Source organism: Nomascus leucogenys, chromosome 12, assembly GCF_006542625.1.
Source record: "Nomascus leucogenys isolate Asia chromosome 12, Asia_NLE_v1, whole genome shotgun sequence".
Taxonomy (NCBI): Eukaryota; Metazoa; Chordata; class Mammalia; order Primates; family Hylobatidae; genus Nomascus; species Nomascus leucogenys.
In genome coordinates, this window is record NC_044392.1 from 5,269,183 (window position 1) to 5,284,058 (window position 14,876).

General features: G+C 48.3%; 1 protein-coding gene across 2 annotated transcripts; it reads right to left on the bottom strand.

The window, feature by feature from the left end:
• Positions 1 to 245: 245 nt before the first annotated feature.
• Positions 246 to 13,154, bottom strand: TRAPPC3 (trafficking protein particle complex 3). 2 transcript variants are annotated; one of them, XM_003273270.4, is made up of 5 exons: positions 12,977 to 13,154; positions 3,732 to 3,829; positions 3,387 to 3,486; positions 1,468 to 1,650; positions 246 to 997 (listed from the first exon to the last, which is right to left on the bottom strand). In XM_003273270.4, exons 1-5 carry the CDS (start codon positions 13,016 to 13,018, stop codon positions 878 to 880), a joined length of 543 nt encoding a protein of 180 aa, XP_003273318.3. In that variant the 5' UTR covers positions 13,019 to 13,154; the 3' UTR covers positions 246 to 877. The 2 variants fall into 2 exon arrangements, with proteins under 2 accessions (XP_003273318.3, XP_030679287.1); XM_030823427.1 differs by having other exon boundaries at positions 12,715 to 13,137.
• Between the last annotated feature and the right edge of the window lie 1,722 nt (positions 13,155 to 14,876).

A 14,876-nucleotide genomic window follows, 5' to 3' on the forward strand; every position in this document is an offset into this window, starting at 1 on the left:
CATTTTAGGTATGTCTGGAATAATGGTCTGCTTCTAGATTTTGCTGCACACACTAGAGCCAAAAGTGACTCTGAAGGGGCTTCAGTTGCTTATACTGGCTCCCAGGTTTCCCAGACTCTCTCGTCTGTGGAGAGAAGCCACTGCTAAACCAAGTCAAAGAAAGACAGGGCCCATGAACCCACCTGGTCTCCTCACACCATTGTAACAAAACACCTGGGGATAAGCAGAAAGAAAACAGGACACGATTGGGATTTCACTCAAGAATGTGTCTTTATTGAAGAATTTGTAAGAAAAAAGGATGTACCCTCTGTAAAAAGAGGAGATGTTGCCTCCAAACAGCAGGGAGGAATGAGACCTGGGTGGCTTCCCAGAAGTCAGTGTTTCCGGCATGACTGGCTCCTTTCCTGGCAAACACTACAATGTGTCACACTACAGCTAGCAATTCCTCCCCACTCCCTCCCAGCCCTTCCTCCCTCCACCCCACAACCCTATAGCCATTTGAGGCAAATGGCTTTCTAAAGGCCCAGGGATAGATGTGCCAGGCTTGCCTCTTAATGGGGTCAAAGTGAGTTTTGCTTTGGAAAAATTCAAACAGGAATGTAAAATGGTTTGAGCTCTTTCTAGTCCAACCAAGGGTGATTACATCCAGCCCCTCTCAAGGGAATGGGGGCAGAGACTGTCGCTCCTGAATGTGCACACATGGGGTAAATGGACTATATCGCAGTCTGCTCTTTATTTGAATGGAGAATGGAAACAGGTTGTAAGAATATATAACATCCATGTTCAAGAGTCACTGAGTTCTGGAGGGCAGAGGGAGCACAGAGGCCTGCTGATTCCAGCAGTGCTCCTGCTGGCTATCCTCGAGTCCTAGGGATGGTTATTCCTCTCCAGCTGGAAGATTGTCCTCAATCCGCCTGATGAATCTCATCCGGATTTCTGTCACACTGTCTCCTTTCAGGGTGTCCTGGACAAACTTGGCCTCCACAGCCATCTGGACCTGGGGGACAGTGAGAAAATGAAGGGGTAGCTGCCTGGCCACAGCCTCTAGGGAACCAGTGGGGATGGGGCATAACTGACTCATCCACAGCAGCCAAAAAAGGGGGGCTGGTTTCCCACAAGGACAGGATTGACAGCGCCAACGTTCCGTTGCGTAAGACAATGGCTCCAACCCTTAAGGAGAAACTTAGCAAAGAATACCCAAGAATGAGACTGTCACCAAATAAGCCTATCTGAGAATGGATGTTCCTGGGCTTTGGGGACTGACAGCACCACCTTCCAGCCTGGTATGGAGGAGTATCACCATGTAAAGATGTCCGACTTGGATCCTACCTCAGCAGCATCACCATCTCAGGCAGTAAAACGCTGGGGTGAGCCAAAACCCTTTCTTTTCTCTCTTTCATTCATTTAAACACTTATCAAGTCCCTATTGCATTTCAGGTGTCCCAGAAGATAAAGAGTTGCACTCACCATCTCCAAAGCTCCCCGCAACACCCCACACAAGAGATTGGAATAAATAAGGGATGAGTGGTTATCAGGAAGTTCCACAAAGTCCACCAAGGGGTTATTTTCCAAAATGAGGGAGAATTCATCACCAGCTGGGCTCCAATTAGTAATGCTTGGAGTGATGCCCAAGTACATCTTGAACGCCACCTGTCAGGGGACACACAACAGCACTTTGGGGAAGAGCAGCAGGAACTGTACCACAGGGAAGGTGACAGAACTGGCAAAGGGGAATTAAGTGGCTCAGGAACAAACCTGTGGCCTCCACAAGATGACACTTTAGATACTCAGGGCAACAAAGGAGAAGCATCTGTACATGATGCTGCACCTCTCTTTCATGGCATCATACAATTTTGGCTGTTGCTTTGTTTGTTTTGTTTTCCCAGAAACATTTTTCTTTCCTAGGCATCATATAAGTAAGCAACAACTCACTCACTGTCTGCCTGTACTTCTCAGTGGGAGCAGTAGTCTTTCGACACGGTGGCTGCCTGAGTGCAGAGGCCCTAACCCGCTTCCCTGTCCTCTGTCTGCGCTACCTGAATGCACCTTCTTCAAAGTGAATACACATTACGGGGCGGAGAAAAAGTCCTACCCTATCCACCCTCCTAATTCCAAACTCTCACAAAGCTCTCTCCACTGTCAATCCTCTTTAGGATTTAGGTATGACCAGCAAGCTTACAACAGAAAGACCAACTTTTAAGTAACTGACACCACAGTTATGGGTGCTATGTCATTTATTAATACTATAATAGATAGCACTAATACTAGTAATAGTAAACATTTACTATATGCACAACACTATGCTAAACACTAGTGTTTTACCTAAATGTTCATGTCCATTATTCATTTACTCCTTAAAACAGCCCTGGGGGTAGCTCTTATTTTCTTCATGTTAAAGATGAGGTAACTGGTGCCGGGCACAGTGGCTCACGCTTGTAATCCCAGAACTTTGGGAGGCCGAGGTGGGCAGATCACCTGAGGTCGGGAGTTCGAGACCAGCCTGACCAACATCGAGAAACCCCATCTCTACTAAAAATACAAAATTAAAATTAGCCAGGCGTGGTGGTGCATGCCTGTAATCACAGCTACTCGGGAGGCTGAGGCAGGAGAATCGTTTGAACCCAGGGGGCGGAGGTTGTGGTGAGCCGAGATCGCGCCATTGCACTCTAGCCTGGGCAACAAGAGCGAGACTCCATCTCAAAAAAAAAAAAAAAAAAAAGAAAAAGAAAAAAAAAAAAGATGAGGTCACTGGTAATTAAAGAAATTTAAAGTAACTTACCTAAAAACACAGAACTAGTAAGTACTGGAGCCAGGTTTGTCAGTCTATTCTTTTTTTTTTTTTGAGATGGAGTCTTGCTCTGTTACCCAGGATGGAATGCAGTGATGTGATCTCGGCTCACTGCAACCTCCGCCTCCTGGGTTCAAGGAATTCTCTGCCTCAGCCTCCTGAGTAGCTGGGATTACAGGTGCCCACCACCACGCCCAGCAAACTTTTGTATTTTTAGTAGAGATGGGGTTTCACCATTTTGGCCAGGCTGGTCTTGAACTCCTGATCTTCTGATCCACCCACCTTGGCCTCCCAAAGTGCTAGGATTACAGACGTGAACCACTGCGCCCAACCGAGTCTTGTATTCTTTACCTCCATGCTACTGTGCTACGCCTTCACAGTGGAAAAGCTCAGGCTTTGATTTCAGTGGGGCTTTAATCCACAGGGATTAAATAATCTATGCTATTCCCTAATGACCTGGAATGCTTTTTTGACCCAAAGAGCTGCCTAGCCAGTCTTTTGGGAGATTAAAGGCCTCTCTAAGGGAGATAGAAAGAGTGGTAAGCAGTGCCTCCCAGCAGCAATTCTCCAGCATGGACAGGTAGCCCAGAATAATGACCTTGGCAATGACATCCGCAGTTTCCCGAAAGTCATGGCACCTCCCGACATTTGACCGAGCCAAGAAATCTTCAATCAGCCGGACTCCAATGTTAAAGCCCCTGGGAAGGAAGTTAGAGAAGAGACTATGATGGAGTCTAAATGTCTTATGTTTGAACATAAGGTTGTTAGTGGTAAAGGGAAAATGGGGATAATCTCAAAAACATCTCAGTAAATGAGTTTAGTGAGAAATGGACCCAAAATGTTGGCTAAGAGAGAGAACCGTGTTTTAAGCTCTAAAGGACAATGTAGACTCAGTGTGCTGGGAGGCCCCATTTCTGTCTCTCCTATAAAGGAGCTCACTCACATTTTGTCCAGCTGTTTATTCACATCTTCATCATTTTCATAGTCCTTGCATAGCTGGGTGACCAGAGCACCATAGGTCAGGGTGAAGAGCTCAGAGCTCTAAAAGAGATTCAAAAGGCAGTCAGGACCAAGCAGCACAAAAGAGAAAGTGTGGGGAGAGTCTGGATCAGCCTTGATGCAACTGTCAGGATTCCCTCTGTGTCTGGAGGAAAGAACATCATCCCCTTTGGAGGAGCCAGGAAATTTGGCCCGCAAGGTCAAAGCGGCAGGGCTGCAGCCAGAACTACTGCAAAATGGGCTGTAAAAGGCACCTCATGCACTAAGCAATCACTCTTCCAACACACCAAGGTAGGCTTCTGCCAACCCAAGTCTCCACCACAGCTGTCAAGCCTCAGATCAGGTCACCAGAATCTGGTATGAGAGCAACAGTCATTCACTAGATGCTGTGAAACACCTGAAACAGACATTTACAAACTAATCTGTTGCTGGCAGGTGTGACCAATGGCTTCTGCGTGTCTTAGAATGTCCTGGCCTAGAGTAAACTGCACTCCCAAGGCCCCTCCCAGGAGCAACAGAGGACCCAGGGGCCCAGTCCACGGGGAAGGAAGGAAGTTCCAGACCAAGTTCATTGCACTGATGACAACCCCTTTCCAAAGTCACCAGCATGGGAGAAAATAATGTTCCTCTTAACGCACAGCCAAAATATTTCCAGGAAAAGAGGTGACTCTTCAGAATCAACTGGTTTCTATTACCATAGCAGTTAAAATCACAGAAACCCTTTCTCACATAAACAATTCTGGGGCCAGGAGCAGTGGCTCATGCCTGTAATCCCAGCACTTTGAGAGGCCAAGGCGGGTGGATCATGAGGTCAGGAGATTGAGACCATCCTGGCTAACACGGTGAAACGCTGTCTCTACTAAAAATACAAAAAATTAGCTGGGCGTGGTGGCGGGTGCCTGTAGTCCCAGCTACTCGGGAGGCTGAGGCAGCAGAATGGTGTGAACCCGGGAAGCGGAGCTTGCAGTGAGCCGAGATCGCGCCACTGCACTCCAGCCTGGGCGACAGAGCGAGACTCCGTCAAAAAAAAAATAATAATAATTCTGTCACTTATCTACCAAGAAATTGATGTAGAAGGTGAAATGAGTGACAAATACCAAGACTACAGAATGAAAGCAGCAGGCAGGGAGAAAGGCATTATCAGGGTTAAAGTGAGAAACATTAACAGCACATCTGGACCAATGAATTAACTCAGAAATAAGGCTGAAAAATCAGGATAACCACCCACACTCTTCCTTCTGAATGGAGGCTTGTCAGATTTGAAGCAAAGAACCTTCCTCTCTTCAAGTTTCCTGGGGAAGAAGGTCTAAGAAATGTAAAAGCCCAGGCTCTGAGAACCCAATGCTCCTCACGCCATCCCCATGGCCTGATGATGGGGGCGCTACAGGAATAATAATTTGAATGCCTTTGCTTAAATACTGCGTTCTACTTGTATCTCATTATCTATCCCATGATAACACAGTAATCCAGGAAAGGCAGGAATTAATCCCACTTTAGAGATGAGGAAACGGAGACCCAGAATGGTTAAAGAATGTGCCCAAGGAGGCTGGGCGTGGTGGCTCACGCCTGTAATCCCAGCACTTTGGGAGTCTGAAGTGGGTGGATCACAAGGTCAAGAGATTGAGACCATCCTGGCTAACACGGTGAAACCCCGTCTCTACTAAAAATACAAAAATTAGCTGGGCGTGGTGGCACGTGCCTGTAATTCCAGCTACTCAGGAGGCTGAGGCAGGAGAATCACCAGAACCTGGGAGGAGGAGGTTGCAGTGAGCCGAGATCGCGCTACTGCACTCCAGCCTGGGCAACAGAGCAAGACTCCGTCTCCAAAAAAAAAGAACGTGCCCAAGGACAAACAGCTAATTATTGAAAAAAGTAATTTGGGGAGAAAAAAAATCAAAGCTTTCCAAGCCAATGGTCAACCTATCCACTTTTCCCCACAACTGCAATATTAATAAACCCTCCTCAATAAAAACAAAAACAGAAGAAAAAAATATCCAAAAAACTTAGCTGCACTAGAGTCAAAGAAAATCAGTTTCAGGATCAGGAGGCCCTTTGAACTCAAATAAACAGTCAGATCAGTGTCTCCAAGAGACTATTTACCAAATATGGCAATTAAGGGGAAGCTGTTAAGGAGGGGAAGGATTTTTTTAGTAAAGTCAAGGGCTTGGCACTAGAATGGTTTGAGCATGAATGGATGGAAACAATCCAGCAGTTACCAGTCCAGCAAATTGGCACCACTGCATTAAATCAGGAGAGCTTTCATTCCATTATTAATGAGCCCTTGGATGGAGACTCCAAGAGCCTCAGGCCACCATGATGCCAAGTAACAAGCAAATCATGATGTTATCAAGCACCTTATACATGCAGCTACCTCTTATTTACCAATTAAAAACAATCAAGGTCCTGGACAGATCTGTTGGTGGTCATGGAATCCATATACCTGGGATCTCGGAATGGGATCCCTGAGTTAGGCTCTCCATACCCTCTCTTGATTTGCAAGTCTATCTTCATCTTCTGTGGAACTGTGAGTGACATAAATGTATAACTTAAAGGACTTTATGCTTTAAAAAATAGAAGGGAGGGCCAGGTGCAGTGGCTCATGCTGGTAATCCCGGCACTTTGGGAGGCTGAGGCGGGAGGATCACTTGAGCCCAGGAATTTGAGACCAGCCTGGGCAAATAGTGAGACCCCCAACTTTACAAAAAATTTTAAAAATTAGCCAGGCATGGTGGTGGATGCCTATAGTCCAAGCTACTCGGGAGGCTGAGGCGAGAGGATGGCTTGAGCCTGGGACGTCAAGCCTGCAGTGAACTGTAATTGTACCACTGTACTCCCGCCTAGGTGAAAGAGTAAGACCTTGTCTCACAAAATAAAAATAAATATAAATATAAACAAAATAGGAGTGGGCTACGGTATAATGAAAACAAATCACTGATTCAACATTTACTGTGTACCAGGGTATCTAACAGGAGGGGGAGAGACAATACAACCAAATAAAATACATGATTTGCCAGATGGTGGTAAGTGCTATGGAGAAAAATAAAGCACAAAAACAGATTAGGGGGTATTTACGTGTGTGTGTGTGTGTTGGGGGGTGGTTAACTTTAATCGAATAATCAGGGAAGGCCTTACTAAGGTGATATTTGGTAAGCCATGAAGATATCTGGATAGATAGCTGGTCTAGAAAAAATTCTAGGCACTAATTCTAAAGATCCTGAGGTACAAGCATACCTGGTGTGTTTGAGAAACAGCGGGAGACTCTTGGCCTTAGAGGGGAGTAAGCAAGAGAGAACAGAAGAGGAAATCAGATAAGTGACAGGAGGTTGCAGAGTCTGAAGACCTGGGTTTTCAGCCCTTGTGACCTTTAAAACAAAAGTTCTCATGGGATCATAAAGGTCATAAAGGTCAACCAGCCCAGTCTCTTCACTGAACATAAGCACCGCATCTCCGCATCTCTCATCTCCGCATCTCCGCTACCACCAGAAACATGAATCGCTTCTGCAACACATCTATTTTTGTAACAGTTTCTCATAACAACCATGAGAGGTTAGCAGAACAAGTATTATTCATCCCCATTTTACAGATGACAGGTTAAGTAACTGAGACTCAACGGCCTTCTTATAGTTGAGCATTATCCTGTAAAAAGCTTTGTTATCCTAAGCTGCTGCTTAATCTTCCTAAACATTAGTTTTTCCCATCTGTAAGGTGGTAACAATGTTACCTGCCCTTCAGAGTTACTGTGTAATTCCAGTGAAATTCCAATCAGATAATGTTTGTGGAGCACCTGCTGCACAGCAGGTACTCAAGAAATACATACTTACTTTTATTCTTAAACTGGTTCCATGTGGTGTGGTGCTAGAGCACACCCTGAACTAGGTTCAAGGAGGGCAAGTACAGCACTTTGGGAGGCCGAGGCGGGCAGATCACCTGAGGTCAGGAGTTCGAGACGAGCCTGGCCAACATGGTGAAACCCCATCTCCACTAAAAATACAAAAATTAGCCGGGCATGGTGGTAGGCGCCTGTAATCCCAGCTACTTGGGAGGCTGTGGCAGGAGAATTGCTTGAACCCAGGAGGCAGACATTGCAGTGAGCCAAGATCATGCCACTGCACTCCAGCCTGGGAGATAAGAGCAAAACCCTGTCTCAAAAAAAAAAAAAGTGGGGGGGCAAGTAATAAAGAAAGAAGGAGATTTTGAATCAATATAGACAACTTTCTGGCTGGGCATGGTGGCTCAGGCCTATAATCCCAGCACTTCGGGAGGCCGAGGCAGGGATCAGAAGTGGTCATCTGAGCCCAGGAGTTTGAGACTAGCTTAGGAAACACAGTGAGACCCCATCTTTATAAAAAAATAGAACAAATTAGCTGGGCATGGTGGTGCATGCCTGTAATCCCAGCTACTCAGGAGGCTGAGGTGAGAGGATGGCTCGAGCCTGAGAAGTCAAGGCTGCAGTGAATTGTGATTACACCACTGCATTCCAGCCTGGACGACACAGCAAGATCCTGAAAGCCTGATTCTGAGTCTGGACTTGCTGCTTAACAGCTATGAGTACTTAGGTAAATCAACTCACTGGGCTAAGCCTCAATCTTCTAACTCAAAAAAAGTAACAGTAAAACAGTAAAATCTGTCATGCCATTCACAGGGTTGTTGGTAGGATCTAGTAAGATAATGGACTTGAATGTGCTTGGCAGACAAGAAACCACAGGATTTATAGCAGCTATGCTAACATGATCTCCAAGTACTTCAGGCACAACCTGAACAAAGTAAAGGAAACCAGCTCTACACTCAGGTGAGACACCACTTGACAGTTTTCAGGAGGACTTTCTTCCAGTTAGTGCCCCAAACAAAATGTCAAATCTCCTTAAGGAGGCTGGTCTTTTTTTTTTTTTTTTTTTTTTGAGATGGAGTCTCGCTCTGTTGCCCAGGATGGAGTGCCGTAGCGCAATCTTGGCTCACTGCAAGCTCCGCCTCCCGGGTTCATGCCATTCTCCTGCCTCAGCCTCCCGAGTAGCTGGGACTATAGGCGACTGCCACCACACCTGGCTAATTTTTTGTATTTTTTTTTTTAGTAGAGACGGGGTTTCACTGTGTTAGCCAGGATGGTCTCGATCTCCTGACATCGTGATCCACCCGCCTCCAACTCCCAAAGTGCAGGGATTACAGGTGTGAGCCACCATGCCCAGCCAGGAGGCTGATCTTTAGAGCCAGTGCTCCAAAACTCATACTATTTTTGTCAAAATAGGTAATCCAGTGTGAATCCCCTCTAGCAGCTGGAGGAGGATGAATAGCAAGACTAAATCCAGCCAACTTTCTTACCCTCCAGCCTTCTGTCATGGAGACTCTAAGTGCTACTACTTAAGTAATAGCTCACCTGAGCTCAGGGGAATAGACACTGGGTTGGGTCACAGTAAGCCAACAAAAGAGAAGGGCAGGTCTCATTGTCCATGGGATTCCAGAGCCAACCCCCATACAGGCACATGAAGGTTACTAGCTTTACTAATAACACGTCTAGAGGACACTTACTGAGTGTCAACTGTGTTCTGAGTGCACCGTTACACTGCTAGCTTTACATGCATTCTCTCAATTAATCCTTAGAACAACCCTATAATATAGATACTATTATTACTTCATTTTTTTATTTCTGTTTTGAGACGGAGTCTCACACTGTCGCCCAGGCTGGAGTGCAGTGGCGCGACCTCGGCTCACTGCAAGCTCTGCCTCCCGGGTTCACGCTATTCTCCTGCCTCAGCCTCCTGAGTAGCTGGGACTACAGGCGACTGCCACCATGCCCGGCTAACTTTTTTTTTTGTATTTTTAGTAGAGATGGGATTTCACTGTGTTAGCCAGGATGGTCTCGATCTCCTGACCTTGTGATCCACCCACCTCGGCCTCCCAAAGTGCTGGGATTACAGGCGTGAGCCACAGCACCTGGCCTTTTTATTTATTATTTTGAGATGAAGTGTCGCTCTGTTGCCAGGCTGGAGTGCCGTGGCGCCATTTCAGCTCACTGCAACCTCCGCCTCCCAGGTTCAATCGATTCTCCTGCCTCAGCCTCCCGAGTAGCTGGGACTACAGGCGTGCACCACCACACCCAGCTAATTTTTGTATTTTTAGTAGAGATGGGGATTCACCATGTTGGCCAGGATGGTCTCGGTCTTTTTTTTTTTTTTTTTTTGAGATGGAGTCTCACTCTGTCACCCAGGCTAGAGTGCAGTGGTCCAATCTCAGCTCACTGCAAGCTCCGCCTCCCAGGTTCAGGCCATTCTCCTGCCTCAGCCTCCTGAGTAGCTGGGACTACACACGCCCGCCACCGTGCCTGGCTAATTTTTTGTATTTTTAGTAGAGACAGGGTTTCACCCTGGTCTCCATCTCCTGACCTCGTGATCCGCCCGCCTTGGCCTCCCAAAGTGCTGGGATTACAGGCATGAGCCACCACACCCAGCCTACTTCCTTTATTTAAAAAAAAAAAAAAAAAAATGATGATTAAGCTGATGCTAGAACAATGAACAAACTTACCCAAGGTAACACGGCAAGTAAGTGGTAAAACTAGAACTCAGGTGCAAGTGGTACTACACCTCTGTATGGCATACATTTCTTTTTATTTTTCCACTGCTAGAAGATACACAGTATATATGGTATACATCTCTGTCTCCCTCACAGAGTATGTGCTTCTCAAAGTTAGGGACTAGGACTTCATCCTTGCATCTCCCACAGCATCTAGCACAGAACTCTGCAATAGTTGGGGCGAAGGAAAAGTTTATTGGACAAAAGGGCTGTTTCCATTTGCACAAACTAAAATCTAGTTATTTGGGCATATTAACAATTTAGGTCGCTCTTGAGCCGTTTGCTTGAGCCTGCTCCTGCTCTGTGGAGTGTACTTTCATTTCAAGAAATCTGTGCTTTTGGTGCTTCAAGAAACAAAAAGCGAAGGCTGGGTGCAATGGCTCATACCTGTAATCCCAGCACTTTGAGAGGCTAAGGTGGGGAGATTACTTGAGGTCAGCAGTTTGAGACCAACCTGGGAATACAAAAATTAGCTGGGCGTAGTGGTGGGTGCCTGTAATCCTAGCTACTCGGGAGGCTGAGGCAGGAGAATCTTTTGAACCTGGGAGGTGGAGGCTGCAGTGAGCTGAGATCGGGCCACTGCACTCCAGCCTAGGTGACAGAGCCAGACTCTGTCTCAAAACACAAAACAAAACAATTTAGGTCTTGGAAAGCTTAAATGGAACACAAATGCAATCCCAGTAATTCGTGAGGCAGAGTTGGAGGGACTGCTTGAGCCCAGGAGTTCAAGGCCTCGAGACCAACCTGGGCAAAAAAAAAAAAAAAAAATTAGCCAGGCATGGTGGTGCACACCTATAGTACTAGCTACTTGGGAGGCTGAGGCGGGAGGACTGCTTGAACTTGGGGGGTCAGGTTGGATGAGCCTCAATCATGCCACTGCACTCCAGCCTGGGCATATCATTTAAAATTAAATAGTGCTATGAGAACAACCAGCATAGAGTTAGAGGTTAGAGAATTAGGCAGGTAATCAGGAGGGAAGGCCTCTCAAAGGAGGTGACATTTGAGTAACTATGAATGAAGCCAGGAGTGGGCTAAGTGACTATCTAGAGGAAGGGAGTTCCAAGAGCCTTGAGGGCAGGAGTATGCTGCTGCCCCTCCCTAATTACCTTACTTCACTGAAACGAAGAATACTGGGGGTTGGGGGTAGAGTCTGCAGGTTTTTGTTAAAGATTTCAACATTGATTTCAGGTTTAAAAAATGGATAAAATGAGAGCAAAGTACAAAAACTAACCAGGAAGACCTCTACTCATCTCACAAGAAAAGGAGAAAGAAACATCTACCATGCCCCTCACATTTTACACCATCCCATTTAATATTAGGTAGACATTACTATCCCCATTTTACAGATAAAGAAATTGAAGATCAATCAAGTAAGTCAGAATTCCAACCAAGGTCCATGTGTTTCCCCTTACCTGACATTGTTTCCTAACAAAATATTCTTGTCTTTTGGCCGGGCGCAGTGGCTCACCCCTGTAATCCCAGCACTTTGGAAGCCCGAACAGGCAGATCACTTAAGGCCACGAGTTCGAGACCAGGCTGGCCAACATGGTGAAACACCGTCTCTACTAGAAATACAAAAATTGGCCGGGTGCAGTGGCTCACGCCTGTAATCCCAGCACTTTGGGAGGCCGAGGCAGGCGGATTACTTGAGGTCAGGAGTTTGAGACCAGCCTGGCCAACATGGTGAAACCCCATCTCTACTAGAAATACAAAAATTAGCCAGGCGTGGTGGTGGGCACCTGTAATCCCAGCTACTCGGAAGGCTGAGGCAGGAGAACTGCTTGAACCTGGGAGGCAGAGGTTGCAGTGAGCCAAGTTAGTGCCACTGCACTCCAGCCTGGGTGACAGAGCGAGACTTCGTCTGGGGTCGGGGGGGAGGGAGGGAAGAAAAAAGAAAAATGACCTAAGTCTGCAGCCCCAGTCCCCAGTCCAACTTTATAGGACCATACGGTGTCCAAACTATTCCCTGGGAAAGAAGGGAGCCACCCACTCCATTAGAGGGGCACCACTCACTGCTTACTCTGGCCCATCTCTTATTCCATTGAATAAAACGTTCCTTTCTGGCACGACCAGTATCTGAACATCTCTCACAACACCCACGCCACAGTACGAGACACTGTAGCCTAAGAGTAAAGCCTAACAGTCCGAAGCATCAGCTTTGGAGTTAAACACGGGTCCAAATCCTAACTTCCCAGGTGTAAATGTGGGCAAATTACGTAAGCTCTCCAAGCTGTAAAACGGCAATCATGTTATCCATCTGATGGGGGCTACTCTGCAGATTAACTGAGATGCTGTAACGTGCGTGGCCCGGTGCCCAACACACAGTAAGAGAGCAGTAAGTGGCAGTTATTGATATTTATTACCGTCGTTGTTGTTGGCTTAGGACAAAGCTGCACTCAGGCCTTGGGAGCGGGGTCTCCACGGGAAAGGGATCTCCTCCGGGGAACTTCTCCGACGGTCCCCTCACCTGCCTGGAACTCCCCCGGAGTGACCCAGCAAGAGGTTTCCCCTTGCCAGAGCTCACAGGAAGGCCCTTTTCCAAACGCGCCTCGCGCTCGGCGCCGGGCCCCTTCCCTGTACGCCTCAATTTCGCCCCGCCCGCCGAGGTCACGCGCTCCAAGTTACCATTTTCTTGCTCTCGGTGCCACGGTTCGCCTGCCTCGACATGGTGCCAGCCGCCCCGCCCCACTCGCCTAGCCACGGGTTAGCTCGGCGAGCCCTGCAGACGCCGCTAGTCTAGCCGCTGCCCCTCAGCCCACAAGACCGACCGGCACTGACTCAATGCGCCTGCGCGGCCACCCGCGGGGCACCACGGGACTGGTGGTCCCGCCGACGTGGGCAACTCCCGCCCAACAAACGTCAGACTACAACGCCCAACAGCCCCTTTGGCAGCATCGCCTCTTAACGCAGTCAACTACAACTCCCGGAGTGCTCCGCGCGCGCCTGCCTGGTAGAGCCCAGCTTGCCCTGGGCAGCATCCCGGCCGCTGGGTGGCGTCCGCAGCCTTCGGTAATCCTGGGTCATACACACGCTTCCCCCTTGTCCCCCTCCCCCCGCGCCCGGCTCAGAGATGATGCTCCGCAAATTCCTCTCTCGCCAGGAGTGGTCTTGGAAAGTCCCTCTTTCGAGCTAGCGTCTTCCGCTGTTGCGATTCAGCTCCAGAAGCTCCCAAGATGTCCCAGAAAACTAGCGATGACTCACACAGAATTGGCTTCTTCGTTAGAAAAATACTTAATGACCTACTATGTGCCAAGCATTTCGCTAGTCTTTCTCTTCAGACTGCCATCTGTTCCCAAACCCCAAATGATGCCAGCACCTGCATTCTACCACCTGTGGCCTCGTGATGGAATATCCAGTCTTTTAGACAAAGTTCAAGTCACTTTCTCCCCCTCCCTCCCCCTAGAACAGCTACACTGCCTGGTTCCCAGAAAACAAAGATCACTAACTGTCGTGGCCGTCAGTTCTGAGTTCTAATCCCAGCTTTGCCATTTTAGGCAAGTTGCTAAATCTCTCTCAGTTGTTGTAAAGATTGGTGACCCACGCGTGCCCAGCACTTGGGCGCATAAAAGAAACGTGTATTCCCTTCCAGCCGTCCTCCAAACACAAGCCAACAAACAGGCACCAGAAACACGAAGGGAATGTGCTGGCTGAACCCTCACCCATCACCAAGGGGAAGTCTATAGTCCCTGACCACAGCTCTTTGGTTTCAGCTCCAGCGGTCTCTCAGCTGGTCAACTCTGAGGAAGCTGGGCTGGGGGGTCCCTGAGCACTCTCCGTTCACTTCGGCCTGGTAGCCTGACTGTAGCAGCTGCATTCTGGCCCCTAGCCCTCACCATGACAACCAGCCTGTCCAGACATGAGCCAGCCAGGCTAGGGAGGGCCGGGGGGCCACTCAGGCTGCAAGCTGGTGCCCAGGGTTCCCCCAGTCCCTCCCTCAGGGTGCAGGACCAATCATTATTATACCCTTTTCCCCAGACATTCTGTTTCCTCCCTAGAGGCAGTGACCCCTCACTCTCCATCCTGTGTAATGCCACAGGGGAGGCAGCCAAGGGCCGAGGGCTCTGGGAAGGAACTTGAGGGTTGGTTGGGGTTGGGGGAGGAAAGCAGGGGTCAACTAGCCCCCAAGGGCCAGCTCAGCTAGAGAAGAGCCCTCTGCATTCCCAGGACAGAGGACAGCTGAGGTGAAAGCTGCAGTTGGCCAGCCGGTCTGTCGGTCTGGGCTCCTCCCTGCCGGCTGCCCTTGGCTGCCCACAGAAACCTGAGTCACACTCACGGCCAGCCACCCGACCCCACCCTGCCTGCTGTCAAGCAGGGCGGTTCTAGAGAGACTGGAGGTGGAGCCTTTCCCTGCCTGTCCAACAGCCTCTGAGATTTTGCCTCTCTCTGCCTGGGATTCCTCCTCTTGGCATCTCTTTCTCTTTGGGACTTGCAGTGTCATTAGTCCTGAATTAACAGTGGGTGTGGGGGCCATCTCAGGTTGATCTATATGATCCCCTCCTCACTCAGATAGGTTCTTAAAGGCTTC